Source organism: Stegostoma tigrinum, chromosome 1 (genome assembly GCF_030684315.1).
Source record: "Stegostoma tigrinum isolate sSteTig4 chromosome 1, sSteTig4.hap1, whole genome shotgun sequence".
NCBI classification, from domain to species: Eukaryota; Metazoa; Chordata; class Chondrichthyes; order Orectolobiformes; family Stegostomatidae; genus Stegostoma; species Stegostoma tigrinum.
Genome location: NC_081354.1, coordinates 169,928,338 through 169,951,931, shown reverse-complemented (window position 1 = coordinate 169,951,931; position 23,594 = coordinate 169,928,338). Strand labels below are relative to the sequence as shown.

At 43.4% G+C, this 23,594-nt stretch overlaps 1 protein-coding gene across 1 annotated transcript; it reads right to left on the bottom strand.

Moving 5' to 3' along the window:
• Positions 1–2,565: 2,565 nt before the first annotated feature.
• Positions 2,566–12,041, bottom strand: LOC125455480 (neurophysin 1-like). The gene is made up of 3 exons (XM_048537561.1): positions 11,903–12,041; positions 4,573–4,777; positions 2,566–3,123 (listed from the first exon to the last, which is right to left on the bottom strand). Exons 1-3 carry the CDS (start codon positions 12,020–12,022, stop codon positions 2,960–2,962), a joined length of 489 nt encoding a protein of 162 aa, XP_048393518.1. The 5' UTR covers positions 12,023–12,041; the 3' UTR covers positions 2,566–2,959.
• Positions 12,042–23,594: the final 11,553 nt, after the last annotated feature.

Here is a 23,594-nt window from a genome sequence, read left to right as displayed (position 1 = left end):
GAGCACGGTGGACAATGGGGACCCATTGGATGTGCTGTACCTAGATTTCCAAAAGGCCTTCGACAAGGTGCTGCACAAGAAGCTGCTGCATTCGATAAGGATATAGGGCATTAGGGGTAAAGTATTAGCATGGGTAGAGGATTGGTTGATTAACAGGAGGCATAGATGGGGATAAATGAGTGCTATTCTGGCTGGCAATCAGTGACTAGTGTTGTGCCCCAGGGGTCGGTGTAGGGACCGCAATTATTTACAATTTATATAGATGATTTGGAGTTGGGGACCATGTGTAGAGTGTTAAAGTTTGCAGATGAACCTAAAATGAGTGGCAGAGCAAAGTGTGCAGAGGACAGTGAAACTTTGCAGAGGAGCACAGATACATTGAGTGAGTGGGCAAAGGTCTGGCAGATGGAATACAATGTAAATAAGTGTGAAGTCATACATTTTGGTAGGAGTAATAGTAAAAGGGATTATTATTTGAAACGGTTGCAGCATGCTGCTATGCAGAGGGACCTGGGTGTCCTTGCACAGGAATCACAGAAGGTTGGTCTGCAGGTACAACAAATAATTAGGACGGCAAATGGGATTTTGTCCTTCATTGCTAAAGGGATTGAGTTTAAAAGCAGACAGGTTATGTTGCAGCTGTACAAGGTGCTGGTGAGGCCAGACCTGGAGTACTGTGTGCAGTTTTGGTCTCCTTACTTGAGAAAGGATGTACTGGCACTGGAGGGGGTGCAGAGGAGGGTCACTAGGTTGATTCCAGAGTTGAGGGTGTTGGTTTATGAGGAGAGACTGAGTAGATTGGGATTATATTCATGGGAATTCAGACGATTGAGGCGGGATCTTGTAGAAACATATAAAATTATGAAGGGAATAGGTAAGATAGAAGTAGAGAGGATGTTCCCACTGGCAGGTGAAGCTAGGACAAGAGGGCAGAGCCTCAAGCTTAGAGGGAGCAGTTTTAGGACTGAATTGAGAAGGAACGTCTTCATTTAGAGGGTTGTTGATCTATGGAATTCCTTGCCCAGTGAAGTAGTTGATGTTACTTCAGTAAATATTTTTAAAGCCGAGGTAGTTTTTTTTGAACAATAAAGGAATTAAGGGATACAGTGAGAACGCAGGTAAGTGGATCTGAGTCCACGAAAAAATCAGCCATGATCTTATTGAATGGCAGAGCAGGCTCGAAGGACCTGACGGCCTGCTCCTGCTCCTAGTTCTTATGGGAGCATCTCTCAGTACTTGGCTGAAAACACTGAATTTAGGATTACCTACTGAACCTTGAAGCTTCTTAGTCCACAAGGCTCAGTGCTGTGCGCCTATCCACTCAATTTCCAGTTCTGAATGATGGTGATGTTTCTGCAGACCTCAGAACAGATAGAATATATCTTTGTTTTTGAAAGCAGACTTGCTGAGCCATATGTTTTGAGTGTCATTATTTGTTTTCTAGATCATAATGTTCCTTCAACTGAGGCAAAACAATGCTGATTAATCTCTTCCTGGTGGCTCATGACCGAGTGTTCCCACTGTGCTGAGGTATGTGCACAAACATTTTAAATGGTAAAGAATTTAACAGCATGCTGAAAAGTCTCTACTTGGAGCATGGAGGATGAAAGGGCGCACATTTTTCAGAAAGATAATTGCATTGATTTATCAGAAGTTGGGGGGTATCTCTGTGCAAATGATTGATTTTATTTGATCTCAAGAAGGTTTTGGATGAATCACAGGCCCTATTGTTTCAATAGGGCACAAAGAATTGAATTATATTTTGTACATTTTCTTATAATAGCAGAATTAAATTTAAGTTTTAAAGCTTAAAATGCAGGACATTACCAAGATGGAAAAAGACAACATCTAAGGTTACGAAGAAATAGAATTTTGATTTTGATGTCTGTTAGCGATCAAGAAACATTAAGTAGGCTTTAGACATTAAACAATAATAGAATAGCACTAGATAGCCGAAGGCCATTCTGGCCACAGAATTTGTGCTGGTAACAGACAGATCAGTGAATCTTGACTATGAGATGGTGGATAGAGGAAAAAAATGCAGCACTGAAGATGGATTAATTCAAGTTTAATATGACCGTGAAAGGACATCACACTAGAACAATGCCTGTGTGTCAATCAGGTTTAAATATTTTCTTTTCACAAAGCCTACCGACCAATGGTTCAACTTTTCTCGCCAAATAAGAATTGTTACCAACGAGATGACCTGTTTATCCCCTCTAGATCTGCAATGCCACAATACTTTCTGAACAAATCACTAACATGATCACAGTTTGATCTGTTTAATTTTCTTACCCACCCCCAACCTCTAATATGATTCCCCAAGTCAGAAATGAAATTCTAAGTGCAGCCCTACCCCAATCAAAGCAGACCACAGTCACTTGACAGGATAACTCAATTTGGCACTCAGTTAACCTTAAATTTGTGACAATTTTCTCACTAACTTTGGGATACAGAAGTGATGTGAATCAATGAATGCTTTTCAAAATCTGATATCGGCTCTTGATTTGCCTAATCTTTAATATTGCTTTCAGACAAATAAACACTCAAAGACAATATCAAATCTGATCACGTTGCATTGCAGTTTGGCCATTAACAACATTGGAGTTTATTTTGCTATATATGTACACATGCTTCCTTAATGTTTACGAGTTACAGAAGAAATGAAAAATAGCTTGAACTATTTTATACTATTAACAAAGCTTACTTGAAGGAAATTTAACTAAAATGACATTTGACAAAGTATATTTACTACCTTCAACATAAATATTGAGATTGACAAACTGTTAGTATTAAATAAGAACACCCAATAGCACTAAGATATATCATAGCCATAGAATAACATGCATTGTTTATGGCCCTCTTCTTAAAACCTCCGCTCCACATGCAGCTCGTTCCTATACTCCAAGTATTATATGGTCTCAAAGACAGCAAAGAGAGGGCACTTTTGAATACAATTTTATACTAGCTGCTGCTTCTCTGCAGGCTGCCTGTTAGAAAGACGCATTAGTCTTAGAAGGAGGTCGGTTGCAGCGCTGTCTAAGAGGCTCAAGTTTCTCTCCATGGGTGAGTGTTTCCATTTGCTCTCATTTCCCAGACACATCGAGTCCGTAGTGCAGGTTTCTAGAAAGAAGAATGAAATACGTAATCAAATATTCATTTCTATGTTTCTTGCCTCGTGAAGAAGACCAGAAAGCATCTAGCAGTAAGATCCATTCTGTATATCATACCCATTGCTTCTGCAGCTTGAGTAATGATCAGTCTGCCGAGGAGAAGTAGGAGGATAAATGTAAGTATCGGACAATTTCTGCAAGGTGCTACATTCAGCAGGACGAAGGGTCAATTCTCAGAGCTGCACTGCTTGTTGGTTGCTGATAGATTAGTGAAATTCTTTGCAATGACGAAATGTTGTTGAGATGGAAGGAGTGATAGAACTTACAGTATGTTTATAAGAAACAATTTAAGTTACGGTACACATAATTTGACACATGACATGTCAGGCAGACGGCACTGGGAAGAAAGATGATTTTCAACTTTCAAGTCCTCTGCCTTGGGAGATTTATCACTGCTCATCTGGGGGCTTTTGTTGATGAATTGATTTTTCATTGCTTGATTCAGTTGGTTTACAACACCAATATTGCAGGATTACACGCCAACCAGGATAGTAAAAGATGAGCCAGGTTGAACTTGCTCTTTTCTGATCCAGCAATTCCTTTGTTGGGGAGATGTTGGTGTTGTGGTATTGCCACTGGGAGATAATTGTGCTATGGTAACATCACTGGGAGATAATGATATCACAATAATGTCACTGGGAGATAAGGGTATTGCGATAATGTCACTGGGAGATAATGCATTGTTAGTGTGACTGGGAGATATTGGTATCCCGGTAATGTCACCGGGAGACAATGTCATCGTAGTAATATCATTGGGAGATAATATTATCATGGTAATGTCTCCATACTAATGACCCAGAGGCCAAGTTAATGTTGTATGCTTATAGTGCACATCACTGCAGTAGCTGGTCGCATTTAAATGCAGTTAATACATAAAAATATTGACAATTAGTCTTCAGTATTGTCCACCATGAAATTCACAAAAGATCCTCAGACAGCACCTTCCAAACTTATAATTATATACATTTAGAAGGACAAGGACAGTAACTATATGGGGACACCACCAGCTCTAACTCCCCTCCAAGCCATTCACCACCCAGATATGGAAAAATTTTGCCATTCCATCATTATCGCTGGGCCAAAATCCTGGAATTATCTTGAATGTGGGAAGGAGGCAGTCAGGAGTTGGATAGTTGGGGGGAGGGCGCTTGGTGTAGTGAGCATTTGAAAGACATAAACCATTTTCATAAACATATTTTATTGGTGCTGCACTTGTTAAAGTACCTTTGTATTGCTTAATATCATGGATTGTTCAATTCTTTAACACAGGGGGCAAAGTCTATCTTAAAGGTGAGTTGGATATTCTTGACTGATGAGGGAGTTAAAGGGATTCAGGTGTTGAGAGGAAAATACAGACTTGAACTTATCAAATCACTGAACAGCCTCATCCGTATCCTACCATCAGAGCAGCAGATTCCCAATGAGGCACACTTCCCACTGTTTCCACCACATGGTTTTCCAGCAGGTTCACAAGGGGATGGCAGGTAATTCTCCTCCTGACATCTCAAGGTCTCTGATGTTCCAATGTAGCAGCCGATCTCCTCCCCGCAGCAGATGTTAGCCCCAAAACAGCGGCCCCTGTTCTCAGGGCCACAAGGCATACACTGGCAAGGGTTAGATAAAAGGGAAAGAGGGAAGAGTTTTGAAAAGAAAACTTAATTTTGATTACAGCCATGGAGCAAGGTCAGTAACATGTCAACGGCCCTGAGGTCTGGTTCCATTTCATCCGTTGTCCTCACTTAAAACTAGAGACACCGTGAGCTGCTGAGACTTCTGTTTCTAGCATTTACCTACAAATATCACTCACCTCACAGACTATATTCTCAGGTTCATCCATTAGATACAATGTGGTAGCTTCAGGAGTGGATTCTGTATACACTTGAGATCTCACACGTCTTTACCCTTGATTTGTTTGGATATAGCCAAACAAGTTAGGCATCTTTTCTTTATAAATCCTACACTGTAATGGGAGGGATCGATCTGCTCTACTAAACTTCTTTGGAGGCATCTTCTACATCACTACTGATGGTGTCAAACCTTCAGAAAGCTCTCCCTCCATATACATTGCAGCACTTCAGCAGAAAATTACCTCCAACACTCAGCGACAGTGTATATTAAGTGCAAGAACTCCTTTATGGGAAGAAGGTAGTGCCACCTCAGTATCTAGACTGACTCAGGTGGTTTGTACCCCTCCCATTCTGGCTAGTGTTAACAAACACACTATTGCAATTTTTGCAAAATTGCCTTTTCTATTAAAAGCTTGTCAGGTTCAAGCAATTTGAAAGCGCACAGTGGGTCAATAAGCGATTTATTTCTTACCTCAGAGATGAGGCTGTTACTCAATGAGGATAGCAAATGTAGTTCCCCTGTTCAAGAAGGGGCGTAGAGACAACCTTGGTAATTATAGGCCAGTGAGCCTTACCTCGGTTGTTGGTAAAGTGTTGGAAAAGGTTATAAGGGATAGGATTTATAATCATCTAGAAAAGAATAAATTGATTAGGGATAGTCAGCACAGTTTTGTGAAGGGTAGGTCATGCCTCACAAACCTTATTGAGTTCTTTGAGAAGGTGACCAAACAGGTAGATGAGAGTAAGCCGGTTGATGTGGTGTATATGGATTTCAGCAAGCCATTCGATAAGGTTCCCCAGAGTAGACTATTGTACAAAATGCGGAGGAATGGAATTGTGGGAGATATAGCAGTTTGGATCGGAAATTGGCTTGCTGAAAGAAAACAGAGGGTGGTCGTTAATGGGAAATGTTCATCCTGGAGACCAGTTACTAGTGGTGTACTGCAAGGGTCGGTGTTGGGTCCACTGTTGTTTGTCATTTTTATAAATGACCTGGATGAGGGCGTAGAAGGATGGGTTATTAAATTTGCAGATGACACTAAGGTCGGTGGAGTTGTGGATAGTGACGAAGGATGCTGTAGGTTGCAGAGAGACATAGATAAGCTGCAGAGCTGGGCTGAGAGGTGGCAAATGGAGTTTAATGCAGACAAGTGTAGGTTAGATGGGCTTGAGATCGGTATTACAGGTCGGCACAACATGAGAGCCAAAGGGCCTGTACTGTGCTGTAATGTTCTATGTTCTATGTTCTATGTTCTATAAGTGTGAGGCAAAGTACTTGGCTAATGGTAAGATTCTTAGTAATGTAGATGAGCAGAGAGATCTCGGTGTCCATGTATACAGATCTTTGAACGTTGCCACCCAGGTTGACAGGGCTGTTAAGAAGGCATACAGTGTTTTAGCTTTTATTAATAGAGGGATCGAGTTCCGGAACCAAGAGGTTATGGTGAAGCTGTACAAAACTCTGGTGCGGCCGCACTTGGAGTATTGTGTACAGTTCTGGTCACCGCATTAGAAGAAGGATGTGGAAGCTTTGCAAAGGGTGCAGAGGAGATTTACTAGGATGTTGCCTGGTATGGAGGGAAGGTCTTACGAGGAAAGACTGAGGGACTTGAGGCAGTTTTCATTAGAGAGAAGAAGGTTGAGAGGTGACTTAATTGAGACATATAAAATAATCAGCGTGTTAGATAGGGTGGATAGGGAGAGCCTTTTTCCTAGGATGGTGACGACGAGTACGAGGGGGCATAGCTTTAAATTGAGGGGTGAAAGATATCGGACAGATGTCAGAGGTGGTTTCTTTACTCAGAGAGTAGTAAGGGAATGGAACGCTTTGCCTGCAACGGTAGTAGATTCGCCAACTTTAGGTACATTTAAGTCGTCATTGGATGACCATATGGACGTACATGGAATAGTGTAGGTTAGATGGGCTTGAGATCGGTATGACAGGTCGGCACAACATCGAGGGCGGAAGGGCCTTTACTGTGCTGTAATGTTCTATGTTCTATGTTCAAGTCATAAGGGTTAGGTATAACAGGCTAGTGAGAGGATCTGTGCAAAAGATTTGCAGTGTCTTCACACTTCAGCAGAATAAGTGCCTAAGATACAAACCTGGCTTCTTTAGAGTATGATGGTATATCAATGCGCTATTTGTTATACACGTCAGGACAAACCTAATGAACCATGAATACACATAAAGCCATGGTCTTTTTGTTTGCTGTCTGTAACTAACCCATCTTGAACGAACTCCTTTGCAACATGGAAAATGTAATCATAGAGTCATACAGCACTGTAACAGATCTTCTGGTCCAACTCATTCATGCTGATCAGACGTCCCTATCTGACCTAGTCCTATTTGCCAGCATTTGGCTCATATCCTTCTAAACCCTTACTTTTCATATACCCATCCAGGTCCTTTTTAAATGTTGTAATTGTACCAGCCTCCACCACTTCCTTTGGCAGCTCATTCCACACATGGACCACCCTATTGTGTGAAAGAAATTGCCGTTTAGGTCCTTTTTAAATCTTTCCCCTCTCACCTTAAACCTAAGCACTCGAGATTGGGCTGCCCCACCCTGGGAAAAAAGATCTTGTCTATGCACGCTCTCCATGCCCCTCATGATTTTATAAACCTCTATAAGGTCACCCCTCAGCCTTGGGCACTCCAAGATGTCAAAGTGCTTTGGAAGGGACACTGTGCAAGAAGTAGAGGGAAGAGATGAGAGAGGAGGAGAAAGGCTTAATTTCCAGAAAGCAACACAGAAAATCTGAAGGTTTCAGGCAGTAAAGAAGGCGATAATTGGAATTGTCAGGGCAGGTCAGCATAGATGTTTACAGAACCATTATAGCTGAATTAGGCTGACGATTTTTTTGGATCGAGTTAGAACGCTTTCAGTAACAGATCACGGAATCTTATGTCACAAAGATGGGCATTCAGCCTATCATCAGCCCATCATCATTATACCAACCCTTTGAAAGATCAACCAAGTTAATCCCCCTTTGCTGCTCACGATGGTGCTGTATTCTTTCCCATTCAATTATTTAATCCAATGCCTTTTAAAAGTTACTGTAGGGCACATGTGCCCTACTGTTTTAGGTAGCATATTTCAGATCATAACAATTTGATGTGGGAAAACATTTCTCCTCATCTCACCTTTCACTATTCTGCAACTGCATTAAATCTCTTCATATCCCAGCCTCATACAGAACACAGAAGGAGAGCTTTTGGCCCATTGAATCCATGCAAGCTCTCCATGGTGCAATCCAGTCAGTTCATTCACCCAATTAAAAAAAAACTGTGGATGCTGTAAATCAGGAACAAGTACAGGAATTGCTGGAAAAGCTCAGCAGGTCTGGCAGCATCCGTGAAGAAAAAATCAGAATTACCATTTCAGGTTGAATTGTTCTAAGGGAGGGTAACTTGACCTGAAACGTTAACTCAGATTTCATTCCACAGATGCTGCCAGACCTGCTGAGCTTTTACAGCAGTTTCTATGCTTGTCTCAGTTCATTCACCTTCTGTGTCCCTGTAGTCAAGCAAGTTATTTTCTTCAAGTGTCTATCTAATTTAGTTTTGAAATCGGTCGCCATCTCTTCTTCCACCACCCTTGAGAGCAGTGAGTCATACTTATTATGACTTGGTGTGTTAGAATGGTCTCCTTCACATAACCAGAACCACCCATTCAAAAAATTATTAATGTTCCCTCATTTAATAGGAAGAGTTTTTCCTTGCCTACCTAATCTGAAACTGTCACAATCTTGTACACTTCAATCAATCTTTGCAATCTCCTTTCTCCCACAAAACCCAGGTTTTCCGGCCAACCTTGTAACAAAACTCCCCCATCCCAGAACCATTCTGGTAAATCTCCATTGCAACGTCTCAAAGAGATTCACATCCTTACAAGAGTGTGGGAACTAGAACTGGACACAAGTTAGATCCTAATCAGAACTATAGAAAAGGTCAATGTAACGTCCATGCTTTTGCACTTAATGTCTTCATTTATGAAGCCCAAGACCCCATATGCTTTGCTACGTATCCTCTCAGTATGTCCTACCACCTTCTAACATTGATGCATGAAATCCCAAAGCCCTCTTTGCCTTTACATTGCTGTTGCCTTCCCTATATCTTCTGCCATAATGCATCACCATACGCTTCTCTGTACGAAAGCTCATCTGCCACCTTCCAGCCCATTCTGCAGCCTGTGTCAATGCGTTGGGTGAATTTTTATTATCACCATTTTCACCTGGAATTTCACTCTTCATTTCAAGTTCCAAGCATACATATTATACATATATATAGCAAGAAAAAATGAACTGTAGTCCCAACACTGACAGTTGGGGAAGACTGTTTTCTATTATCTTCCAGTCTGAAAAATAACAAGTTACCATGCCTACCTGTCTTCTGTTCTTAAAACATTTGTTCCTCAGGTTGGCACTGACCCCCTATTCCATGAGACTCAGTTTGGTTAATCAGTCTTTGTGTGTTACTTTGTCAAACATTTTCTTAAAATTTACATGGAAGATATCCACACTGTTCCTTTAATCAACCTTTCCACTTACAAATCCAACAAATCTCCCCCTCCCCCTCATTCCTCTGATTTCTAACCATTCTGCCACATGTTAACTTTTTCTGATAGAGAAGAATGAGTCCAGGTCATGTAATCTCTCCACGTAAGGTCCCTCCATCCTCTATGGAGCCACTCCAACATTCTCTACAGATGATGCCCAAAATTCAAAATTAGACTTCACTAATCAGTGACGAGTAGTGTTTTAGCAAAGCCTCTTTTACCAATCTACATAGATAATTATAAAGCAAGGGATCCCAAAAATGTGAAAAATTATTTGTGTTATAATTTGTTTCAAAGCCCCTATCATCTTATTTTGCCAAAAGTAATTTATTAGGATTCTGGGCAAAGTTGGGAAGGTAAAAAGAATGCTAGAGTCTGCACAGATCCCTCAGTCTATACCAAGAGTCTGAGAGATGATTCCTTTATATTTGCCTCTTTGGGCAATTAAAACAGTCGCAAAAGTCAATATTGAAAATCACAAAGCTGATTCCAAACAACCAAGCTCATTCAACTATTCCGCTTGGGAACCCTGCAGCCATATGGTATCAATGTGGACTTCACCAGCTTCAAAATCTCCCCTCCCCCACTGCATCCCAAAACCTGCCCAGTTCGTCCCCTCCCCCCACTACACCACACAACCAGCCCAGCTCTTCCCCTCCACCCACTGCATCCCAAAACCAGTCCAACCTGTCTCTGCCTCCCTAACCGGTTCTTCCTCTCACCCATCCCTTCCTCCCACCCCAAGCCGCACCTCCATCTCCTACCTACTAACCTCATCCCACCTCCTTGACCTCACCTGTCCGTCTTCTCTGGACTGACCTATCCCCTCCCTACCTCCCCACCTATATTCTCCTCTCCACCTATCTTCTTTTCTCTCCATCTTCGGTCCGCCTCCCCCTCTCTCCCTATTTATTCCAGAACCCTCACCCCATCCCTCTCTCTGATGAAGGGTCTAGGCCCGAAACGTCAGCTTTTGTGCTCCTGAGATGCTGCTTGGCCTGCTGTGTTCATCCAGCCTCACACTTTATTATCTTGGATTCTCCAGCATCTGCAGTTCCCATTATCACTGCAAATTCACTGTTGCTTTGCCATCAACCTTTTCCCTTTCTGCAAACCAATCTTCTCCTGGCTTTAAGACATCCAGGAGTGTCCTCAAAAATGCCTGTGAGTGGACAGAACTGTAACAACTAGAAACCAAATGCAGGAAAGATTAAGGTCTTAAACATCAAACATTTACATTAAAGCAGCTCAACTCAAAAAATACATGATTTTTCCCTAATAATGCTAATTTCCTGACTCAGAAGAGTTTGCATAAGCCTTTTATTTTTAAATTTACAAGTTTTCCATGGAGAAGGAAGGGTTTCTCTTTGAAACAGATCAGATTTGAACCAGTCATTCTTCAGTAAATTTGAGTGCTGCTCTGTAATTATGACATTGTGAAAGCTATACTTCATGTAGGAAATGATGGAATCAGTGAAGACAAATGATGTGCCATAATTTACATTCTATTCCCTCACTGCACATTCATTATACCTTATTTCCGTGTGGCCAGCTAATTTTGATGAAATGTTTTTACTTCGCATTTCTATCACGTCTTTCATATTACCATATATTTACTTAGTGAAGCAAAGTGAATTGTTTCAAACTAAAATACATGCGGGTGGATTCAATATTTTCTTACAGATTAAGAAAGCCTGCCATATTTGTCAACTTACTGAAGTCAAGCTAGTTGAGAAAGGAAAGTAAAATAAACTCGTACAGGTATTCCCTCAATCTGACATCATTTTGTTAATCTCACAATCTCAGCTATTTACCTTCCTAATCTGTTTCTTAGTGATCTTCTTACTCCTCTTGTTCCCATTTGTTTATAGTAGAACTGGAGCTTGTGCTGTTAGTTATTACACAATCACATCTATTTATTTTCTAGATCCAAGTTACAGTTGTAAACACACATTTCGTGGCAAAACAAAAACATTTACCTTTCATAAGTGAATTGTATGTTGAACCAGGTTCCAGAAAGTTAAAAGAATTGCAAAACAATCTGAGACATAGGGAGAATATTTTCTTCTCTTTAAGAAGTGTTCTGTTCTGACTTGGGGAGCAAACTTGGTGTGAAGCTCTTAGTTCTCAATTCTTTATATAACCTATTAACCCAAACAGCCAGCTACAACTCTGAACAAGGTAAATGTTTAACATCAGCTAACAATTTAATCAATCTGCTTAAATTTAAAGGTACGAGAAACTCAATGCAAGTTTATTTTTAAAGTAGGTCGGAATTTTACAAAGCTGTAGAAGGAGATTGAGGATAAATGGAGCTTACCTGCCTGACATTTTCGTCTGGAAAGGATCGCTTCCCCCCTCTGGGGCAGTTCTGGATGTAGCATGCTGAAGTGAAGGTCAGCAGGCAAAGCAGGCAAACTGGGAGTGAGGGCTGAGGCATGCTGTTGACAGGCAATCAGCTGTTTTACTGAATGTGAGCTGCAGTGAGGGGTCTGGCTGGCTTTATACTCTGAAGCAATCCTGTGGCAGACGTCATTGCATTCTGCCAATTCATCTTCTGCATAAATTGCTGGTGTGTTTTTTTTAAAAAAGGAAATAAATTGAAATGTCAACTTTAATTGCTACTGCCCACTGCCAAGCACGTATATCTTCATAAAGTCGTTCATCACTTTCTTAGTAAGAACTTTTTAAAGTTTCAATCATCAAATAAAATTAATGACAATTTGCAACAAAACAAAAAGGGGGCAATTGGAGACTATGAAGGAGATTGCCTGTCTTGTGTTGGAGTGTAGAAATAACTCTGTTACTCTTTCTTACTTGTAGATAGCTAGTGTGATCTATTGGGAGCTAGTGGGAGCTTTCTGCCCATAATACAAAGAAAAATCTGTGGTCAATATAACACCCGATATCACAGAATAATCGAATTTCCTAAATGGCTCTTTCGCCCTTTTCAATGTTACTTCTCACGACCTCCTCGCAAAGATTGTTAAATTGAGATTGCAAGCCTATTAATCTCAAGGTAAAGAGTCTGAATTTTATCTATCCTGCACTGCTGTGTCTGTTGAGTGACCTCGAGTACAGAAAAGTGAAGTGAAAACATCTCTACTTGAACAGAATTCATACAAAAAAAACCTCAAACTGCATTTGAGTTGAGTTTTGCTTTGAATTCTCACTAACACTTGGGATTAAAATTCAAAAAATCCAGTGCCAATCCTTGGGCACACACTGACAGTGCAAACAGTCGCAGTATGTGGTATTGTTACTGTGTTATTCTACTCAGTGATGGCTGGGAGGGTACAGTTTTAAGGCCTGTGTGCGCATCAGGAGTGGCACTTTGCAATATTTAGTCCACCTACCCAGTCACTGTAAAGAGACATAGATGGATGTCATTTGGATCATCAACTCTGTTTTCCATAGAACCCTTACAGCATGAGAGCAGGCCATTCAGCCTATACCGATCTCCAATGACCATCCCACCCACACCCACCCCCTACTATATCCACCTAGCCTGCCAATCCCTGGACACTATGGGCAATTTAGCATGGCCGACCCACCTAGCCTGCACATCTTTGGTTTGTGGGGGGGGAAGCTGGACCAAACCCATGCAGACCCAGGGAGAGTGTGCAATATTCACACAGTTACCGAAGAAATCGATCCTAAGTCCCTGGCGCAGTGAGGCGGCAATGCTAACCATTGAGCCACCGTACTACCTGGAACTTTCACATCAGGTAGCCATAGTTCTTTGAGGTTGGTGGTGTAATGACAGTGCCATGAGGCTAGTAACATGACGTGCTATGCTTGCCATCAAACCAGATGTTAATTCTAGATTTTATTTTCTAACTGCTCTGGCAAGATTTGAAGCCAGACTTCTGCATGATGTGGCCGTTGATGAGAATTATGTGAGGGGTCTAGCTTGACATCAGAACCAACTTTTTATTTTAATTCATTTGTGGGATGTAGGCATCACTGGTTGGCCACATTTATTCTTTGCCCTTTTGTTGCCCTTGAAGAGATTTTGTGGCGATTGGTCGAACTAAATGGCTTGCCAGGTCATTTCACGGGTCAGTTGAGAGTCAGCCACACTTCTGTAAGTCTGTAGTCACATGTATGCCAGACCAGGTAAGGCTGACAGTTTGCTTCCCTGAAGGGTACTAGTGAACCAGACGGGCTTTTTTCTGATAATTGACAATGGATTCTCAATTCAACTCTTTTACTGAATTCAAATTCCACCATCCGTTGCAGTGGGATTCGAACTCAGGTTCCCCAGAACTTTGTCTGGGTCTCTGGATTCACAGTCACTAGTCTGTCACCTCGTCTCTGCTGGATTGCAGAGTACACCAGTAACTCGCGTTGTAAAGCTGCAACAAGGACAGGGTGTGCAACAGGGACAGGCGCCCAGCTCCCAGACTGGTCCGGGTTGCATCTCGGGCCGGTCGCTTGCCCTTAATGCTTATTCACTTCTTCCTACCTCCAGCACTGGTGCAGTGAGATGGTTTTATCCACAGACATTTAGACAGACTGCTTGAAATTATTGTCATTAGGAATCTGTCTGGGCAAGAGGAAAATCTTGTAAGGCACACCGAAATGCCAATCTATCAACTATGCAATGTGCCAGCTGCCTGTATGGCAAACACACTGCCTGTTTATTCAGGCAAATGGCCATGTTGGAATGGCCCATAGGTAGGGATTATTTCTCAGTTCAGTCAAGGAGGGCGGCTGCTTTTGGGCAGTGGGGATGGTCACATTGTGGTCAGTGATGGGCACATTCTGCACACAGCCCAGAGATATGGGCACAGTCAATCATCCAGACATGGTTGGGGGATCTCCCTGACTACAGTTCAGGCAGTGGGCAGCAATCAGTCATATAACACCAGGAACAGTCAGGGGTATCAAGTGTCATCAGTTAGAAAGTGTCAAACAAAGTGCTCAGTCACGTTTAGAGGCTGCTTGTCAACGTAGAAGTGATTACAGCCCTGGGGCTGGGGTCCATGTGTTGAGTGGCAAAGAGCTATGTTCCCTCTAATCCTTTCTTCTGCATGGACACCTGAGATGTGTGCATGACAGCAATGTATGAAAGTGGAGGTCAGTGCATTGGCATGGGGCCACAGGAACACAGAGCGTCAGAGGGACCACACAGCTTAGAGGCAAAGCTGGTGAGAATGATGTGAGAGGGGTTTGATGGCTGTTTGGACAAACAGGAAGTCATTACCACCAGGGAGTGGGCAGTCAAGGCTGGTGGGGGAAAGCAGTGTCGAGTTAAAACGAGTATGTTATGGGGACTGGAGGGTTTGAGTTGTAAGGAGAAGCTGGATGGTCTGTGATTTTTTTTTCGCTGGAGTGTTGGAGGTTAAGGATGACCTTCTAGAGGTTTAAAAAATCACAGGGAGCATAGATAGGGTGAATAGCAAAGGTCTATTCCCAGGGTAGGGGGAGTTCAAAACTAGAGGGCATAGGTTTAAGGTGAGAGGGGAAAGATTTAAAAGACACCTCAGGGGTAAAATTTTCAGCAGAAGGTGGTAACTGATGACACTTGATGCCTCTGACTGTTCCTGGTGTTATATGACTGATTGCTGCCCACTGCCTGAACTGTAGTCAGGGAGATACCCCAACCATGTCTGGGTGATTGATTGTGCCCATATCTCTGTGGGTGTAGGTGGAATGAGCTGCCGGACGAAATGTAGATGTAGGTGCAGTTACAATATTTAGAAGACATTTGGACAGGCACATGAAAAGGAAAGGTTTGGAGGAATATGGGCCAAACGCTTGCAAATGGGGCTCATTTAGCTTGGGAAACTTGGTTGGCATGGATTAGTTGGACTGAAGGATTTGTTTCTGCGCTGTATGACTCTATGACTCTCAGGACAGAAGGTCAGGGTGTAAGGGGAGAGGTTGGGGTATGCGGTACAGTAGTTGAGACCATGGTAGGCTAGAGGAGTAAAGAGTTTTAAGGCAACACCCACCAGCATGGCCTCTGCAGGGGGAATGTACAGGGCCGCGCAGCATCAGTAAAGTGTAATGCTGGGACACAGGGAGCAAGGAGGAAGGTTGGAGGTAAAAGTTCGATGTGGGGGGTGAGTGGAAATGGACTGTCAGCGTAATGTGAGGTGAAAGGGGTCATGGAGGCTTGGGGGGTGGGTCCCTGCTGGAGCCCAGCGCTGACTGTGCCCACTGGGAGCTGTGACTCTCGCTGTCATTTGCTGTTCACTAGATGCCAACTGTGAGTGGAAAATGTCTGGCACAGCACGCAGAGTGAAACGCCGTCAGTGTTAGGATCCATGTCAGCTGGAGACTAAGACACTGAAACATGAAGCAGGTCTTGGCAAACTACAGCTACATCTAATCTGCAACCGTTTCATCCTCCATTTATAATGAATGAAGGGAAGAGGGTCTTGGGGGTCAGATACTGGTCAAAGGCAACTTTCACCATGTCACTGGACCCTCCAAATTGAACAAAGACTTCTCAATGATGTAGAATTTCGTTGTGATGAGTTAAAAAGAGGCAAATGCTGGTCAAAGGCAACCCATGTCTTGTGACACTTGTTAAGTTTGCTTGGGATGACCGCTTTGTCACCTGTCCTGTAAGTGTAAGGATGGTCTGTACTGAATGCAGTGAAATGTGGCTCAGGGATGGGAAGGGACTCTGAGCACGACAGCCTTTCTATTTTGTGCTGGAATGTGCTGCTCCCTCAGCCTTCACTGCACCTTCCCCAAGTCACTACACATGCTGAGACTGAAGCTGATGGAATGATGGAGACACGGCCCTGGTTATTGGAGGGCTCCCTGTCTCACTGTGTAGAGGATGTGTGCTGGGTATGTCACCTCAGAGTGCAGGAGCAGCAGACCATTCTCTCCCGGGGGCTGGGAAGGTAACAGCCACTTTCAATACTGAGAATTCTTGGTGAGGTGCACAGCAGCCTTTTCAGCATGGCATAGATTGACTGATTTAATGCCGAATGTACCAAACTACAATCAAAAATTTTGTTTACAAGGGGTATGGGCAGATCACAGCAAGCAAAGGATGTACAGATCAAAAAGACTTCGAGACATACAGGTTACTTTGCAGTTTATATTATTTGAGGCTAGAGTCCAATCAACAGTCGGATAACTGCCTGAAAGAAGCTGTTCCTGAACCTGCTGGTGCATGTTTCAGGCTTCTGTATCTTCTGCTTGATGGAAGAGATTGAAGGAGGTCATTACCAGAGTGTGATGGGTCTTTGATGACGTTGGCCACCTTTCTGCAGCAGTGAGCCGTGTAAACAGAGCCCAGGAGTAGAAGGTTGGCTTCTGCAATTATCCGGGCTGTGCACACCACCTTCTGCAGTTTCTTACAGCCCTGGGCAGAGCAGTTGCCACACCAGGCCGTTGAGCACGCAGGCAGTGTGATTTCAATGGTCCATCTGTAGAAGCTCATGAGGAACATTATAGACATGCAAATTTCCTGAGCCGCCTGAAGAAGAAGAGGCATTCTTGTATCTTCTTGATTGTTGCATCTACGTGCAAAGTCCAGGACAGTCAATTGGATATCATCACTCTGAGGAACTCAATGTATTTTCACAGATATCTGCTGAGTAGTGAATTATTTGGGGAATGTTAGGGGATCAAAAGGGGACGAGAATTGGTTGAGAGTGCATTATAAGCACAGGGGTAAGTAGTTAATGAGTTTGGAGTTTATTTGTTGCCAAGTTTTGAGTTGTTAGATCTATTTCAAATCTGCCCCATTTAACACTGGTCATACCATGGAGACAACAGAGAACATCCAAGAGATCCCACTGGACCTCGCAGAGAAAAGCCCTTTGTAAAACTTCACAAAACTGACACCTGCCCAAATAAAAAGCAAATTTCAGCCCTCTGAGTGATCACTAATGATTATCATAAATAAAAAAATGCTGGTTCACTGATGCCCTTTAGAGAAGGATATCTGCCATCCAGTTCAGAACTTTGTTTCCCCTCTGCAGATGCTGCCAGGACTCTTGAGTTCTCCAGTGCTTTCTGTTTTTGTTCACCATCTTTGCCTAGTCTAGCCTACATGGGACTACTTAACTGTCTTCGGAAATGGCGTAGCAAATAACTCAATTGTACCATGTTGCTACAGAATTCAAAAAATGGGAATGGAATCAGATCCACCATCTGGCATCAATATTGGCACGGGGAACGATGACTACTAAAGCAGCCATGTTGACCCTACAAAGTCCTCCTTATTAACATCTGGGGCCTCATGCCAAAATTGGACGGAATGTGCTGCATCATCCGGGTATGCTGTGCTCTGCATAATGGGAGCAGGGAATGAGACATCCTGTCTAGCTGTCTCACAGCCCAGTGAAGCAACAGTCTGATGTAGTCATTTTTAAGGGATCATACCTTACAGGCACCACCGCAAACCCTATTTTTGCATTGAGAATGCCCTCTATAGTCTCCATGGTACTACTACAATGCTAAAGGGGGCAGATTCAAATAGATCAAGCAACTCAAAGCTTGACGTCAGATAAACTCCACAAGAGATCAGCAGCAGAAGAGTTTCATTGAATCAGAATCTGTGATCTCTTGACCCATTGTACCCCCTACTCAACCAAGCCAGAGGATCAACCCTGGTTCAATGGAGACTGCAGGAGGGCATGCCAGGAGCGGCACCAGGCATACCTGAAAATGAGGTGTCAGCCTGCGGAGCTGCCAACAGGATTACTTGCACACCAAGCAGCTTTAGCAGCAAGTGATAGACAGAGCTAGGTGATCCGACAACCAACAAATTCTAACCAATGGTGGTGAATGGTGGTAGACAAATAAAAAATGAACAAGAAGGGGTCTCCTAAAAGATTCCAATTCTCAATAAAGGAGGAGCACAGTTCATCAGTGCAAAAGGCAAGGCTGAAATATGTGTATGCATGTTCAGTCAAACTGCTGAGTAAATGATCCATTTCGGCCTCCTCCTCCAGTGACAAAGGTGGCAGCCTTCAAAAAATGCAATTCACAATGTGGGATATCAGGAAATAGCTGAAGGTACTTGAGACTACAAAGGTTATGGCTCCTGACAAAATTTCAACAATAGTACTAGTCAATTAGGAGCTAGTTGTGGCCATAGCCAAGCTGTTCCAATATAGTTAGAATGCTCGCAGCTGCTGTAAATGTGGAAAGTTGACCAGTTATGTCCTGTACACAAAAAGCAGGACTAATTTGACCGGGCCAATTACAACCTTACAGACTCCCCTTGACCATTAGCATCATGATGTAAGGGTTGTCAATGTTGCTGTCAAGTGGCACTTGTAGAGGAATAACCTGCTCTCTGACACTCAGTGTTACTCAGCTCTGGTTCTCAAAGAGCTCAATTCCAGAGGTGAGGTGAGAGTGACAGCCCTTGACATCAATGAACCCTAGAAAAACTGGAATTGGGGAGAAAATGCTGTGTCAGTTGGAGTCATACCTGGCACGTTGGAAGATTCTTGTGATTCTGGAGATTAATGATCCTCGCTCTCAGACATTTCTGCAGGAATTTCCCAATGTACATATTTCTTAAATCAATCTGGTGTTATATACTTCTGGTGCAGGTGTATCTTAAACCCAGGCCCCTTAGCTCAGGGGTAGGGACACATCTATTATGCTACAGGAGCCCCCAACCCTTCAATGACCTTCCCTCCACCAAAAGGTCACCAATGATTGCACAATGACCACACACCATTCGTGACTCCTCAGATACTGAAACAGACCATATCCTAATGTGACAAGATCTGCACAATATTCAGGCTTGGGCTGACAGGCGACAAGTAACAGTTGCACCATTTAAGGTGCTAGATAATGACTGTCTTTAACCAGATAGAATCCAACCACCATTTCTTACCGTTCAGTGGAACTAGATCACTGAAACTCCCATTACTATCTCTGAATCCTTCATTATCAACATTCTAGGGGTTACCGTCAGTCAGTAACTGAACTGACATGCCGTATAACTATAGCAGCAAAAAAAGCAGGTCAGAGGCAAGGAATACTGTGATGAATGACTCACCTCCTGACTTCCCAAAGCCTGTTCACAAGTCAGTACTATAATGAAATTCTCCCCATTTGCCACTCATACAACACTCAAGAAGTGTGACACCATCCAGGACAAAGCAGCCATGTTGATTGGCACCACAAATAAACATCACCTTCAACGCTTACTTGCATTATCACCAACACAAGTTGCAGCAGCAGGTATCAGATAAAAGTTGTAATTCAGTCTCATAAAGACACCTCTGACAGGGCCTTCCAAATCCATGGGCTCCACCATCTAGAATGATAAGGACAGCAGATAAATGGGAATACCACCAGCTTCACACTCCCCTTCAAGCTACCCACCATCTGACTTGGAATAGTATTGCCATTTCTTCACTGTTGCTGGATCAATATTCAAGAATGCCCTTCTTTAAGCACTACACCCCAAATGCTCTAGTGTCTCAAGGAAGCAAATCATCATCACCTTCTCCAGGGAGATCAAAGGTGGCCCGACCCCTATGTCTGTACCATAGCTTAGGTCTTTACTTGGGTGGGGGACTTATTACAGAAAGTTCATACATGGCCTGGCCTCCATCCTGGCACCCTTACAGCTCCTAACTGAAAAAGTGACAGCCTTGGAAATGGTCTTGTAGCCAAGACATAGCCTTTAGGGAAACAGCTACCATTGTTGAAGGCGTCGACACTCTATGGCCCCAAGCGAGATCTAATACTGACACGCAATGTCTCCCTGTATGGCATTGGGGTGATGTTGGCTCCCAGAAGGCCAATGGTGTATGCTCCCTGGGCTTTGGCTGATGCAAATACATCCACATTGAAAAAGGAAGGTTTGGCGGTCAGCTTTGGTGTGAGGAAGTTCCACCAATACCTTTATGGAGCTAAACTTGGAATAGTAATAGACCACAAACCCCTGCTAGGGCTACTTAAAGAGGGCAAGACTGTGCTGCCCATAGTTTCAGGTTGAATTCAGTGCCAGGCTCTCATTCTAAGTGCATGCAATTACAGCGGGAAGCCAAGTAGCAAATGCAGATTACATTGAGCACAATCAATCAACCACCGTCAATTAATCAATCAGAAACCTCACCACCCCCCCCACCACCCAATCCCCACCCCCATCCCGGTGGTGCCAGCTCTGGAACAGTCTGTTCTGGTTTTAAATTTTCTGGACCCCCTTCAGGTCACCGCTGGCAGTATCTGATTGTGGATGCAAAATGATCCCGTCCTGGCAAAACCAAAACAGCTGCCGGTGATGGGAGAAGTAAAAGGGCCATCACAACTAGAACCGTAACCCTTCTGGATTCAGTGAGACCAGATCACCATAGAGGACATCATTTTATTGTGGGGGAGCAAGAGTGATTGACCCGAGCATAGATCACTGCCAGAAACTGTCCAAACTCCTCCAGGGTCAGCCAGGGGTGTCCAAAATGAAGATGTTTGTGAGAAGTTAAGTCTGGTGGCCAGGGTTGGATTTGGACATAGCCAGACTGGTGGAGCAGTGCCCAGAGTGTCAACAAGGACAAAAATTACCGCCAGCAACTCTCCCATGTTTGTAGGAATAGCTGGGAAAATCTTGGTCTCGGTTACACATCCTTCCCTGCAGGTCCTTTCATGGGATCAATATTCTCAGTCATTGTTGTTGCTCTCACAAGGTGGCTGGCCATGCATAGGGATCATTTGTCGAAGGCGGGGATGATGATAGAAAAACAGTGAGCATCTTTTGTGATACACAGACTCCTGCAAGTGTTAATCACAGAGAACGGGCCATTATTTACCAGCAGGGAATTTGAGTATTTCCTCAAGTTGAATGGCATTCAACATATAAAGACAGCTCCATACCATCCATCATCCAATGGTCTTGAGGAAAGAGCAGTCCAAACTTTGAAAGCAGGCTTAAAGAAACAGTCTGAAGCTTAACTCGATGCCAAACTGCCCCGGTTCCTATTTGACCCTGTCAGGTAATTCCTCATGCAACTATGCCTAAAGCTCCAGCAGAGTTGCGAATGGGGAGAAGACTCCAAACCAGATTAAACCTTATCATCCTGGGCCTGGGATGAGAGTGAAACTGCATCAGGAACTGTTATAGGCCATATGCCTCCTTTAAGTGAGAGAGACAATTTACTTCAGGGGTCGAAAAGAACTGTGGATGCTGTAAATCAGGAACAAAAACAAAGTTGCTGGAAAAGCTCAGCAGGTCTGGCAGCATCTGTGAAGAAAAAATCAGAGTTAATATTTCAGGTCTGGTGATCCATCCCCAGAGCCCCCGAAATTAACTCTGATTTTTTTCTTCACAGGTGCTGCAAGACCTGCTGAGCTTTTCCAGCAACTTTGTTTTTGTTACTTCAGGGGATGAAGTTTGGTACCAAAACCACGAAGACAGCTCTGCATGTGCAATAGACATGATCGATGTGAGGTCAGGTCCTATGACATGCAACATTCGTGGGGGTGGCGCAGTCCTGAACAAACAGGTGGACCACATGAAAGCTGCAAATTTGCAAACAGGGCAGGTGCAAAAACATATCCAGCCCCAGCGGACAGCTGGAAAGGCCGTTGGAACCCATGGGCTCTCCCACTCCATATAGCATCAAAGAAACCTCAGAGTCTGAGATGAATACAGCAGATATTGCAGCCTTCATATCTTTACTGCCTGAAGAACAGGACGAATTTCTTTTGAGTCACTCTGAGCTCAAGAGGCAGGCAACGGTTCACTACAGGCGGCCTGGATCCGAGGCTGAGTAAAAATGCCTCAAGACAGGCAATTTCCAGACTTAGAGGGGGAAGGATGTACTGAATGTAACAAGGTCAGCCAGGTGGGCCTCAATTGTGTATGTGTTCCTGATTGGGAATGTTAATTTGGTCAAATCAGGGAGCCCTGGCTGACAGGTATAAACAGGAGTGTGCGAGGTTCTGTTTACTCTGAGGAAGCCAGGACCGGTGTAAATAAAAGGTGACTTGGTGATGGAATACCAGCATCTGTGAAGTTATTTTAAATTGCATTTTGGTCAGGTTGGTGTGAGTAGATAGGAGTATCTGTATTCATGTTTGATTTATTTCATGAACTTAGATTGGCTTCACCATACACCTGGTTCCTGCTTTAAAGGGAACTTTTGTTTAAATAATATCTAATATACTGAGGCATCTTCTTTCTCTATTGAGTTTTTCAGTCCCTTGGACTTGGGTGCTCCTCTAATTCAAGGCTATTGGGTATCCTTTGCTCTGCTACTGGTGGCCATGCCTTTAGCCCAATTGGTTGTAAGCTCTGAAAGTTCTTCTCCAAACCTCTTTACCTCCTCTCCTATAAATCAATCCCTAAAATCTTTATCTTTAGATATGCTAACATCTCTTTCAGTGGCCATAAGACCATAAGACATAGGAGTGGAAGTAAGGCCATTCGGCCCACCAAGTCCACTCCGCCATTTAAATCATGGCTGATGGGCATTTCAACTCCACTTCCCTGCACTCTCCCCGTAGCCCTTGATTCCTTCTGAGATCAAGAATTTGTCGATCTCTGCCTTGAAGGCATCTAATGTTCTGGCCTCCACTGCACTCCATGGCAATGAATTCCACAAGCCCACCACTCTCTGGCTGAAGAAATGTCGTCTCATTTCCATTTTAAATTTACCCCCTCTAATTTTAAGCTGAGTCCACGGGTCCTAGTCTTCCCACCTAACGGAAACAACTTCCTAGCATCCACCCCTTTTAAACCATACATTATCTTGTAAGTTTCTATTAGATCTCCCCTCAACCTTCTAAACTCTAATGAATACAATCCCAGGATCCTTAGCCGTTCATCATATGTTAAACCTACCATTCCAGGGATCATCCTTGTGAATCTCCGTTGGACACGCTCCAGGGCTAGTATGTCCTTCCTGAGGTGTGGGGCCCAAAATTGGACACAGTATTCCAAATGGGGCCTAACTAGAGCCTTATAAAGCCTCAGAAGAACATCGCTGCTTTTATATTCCAACCCTCTTGAGATAAACGACAACATTACGTTCGCTTTTTTAATTATGGACTTTACCTGCAAGTTAACCTTC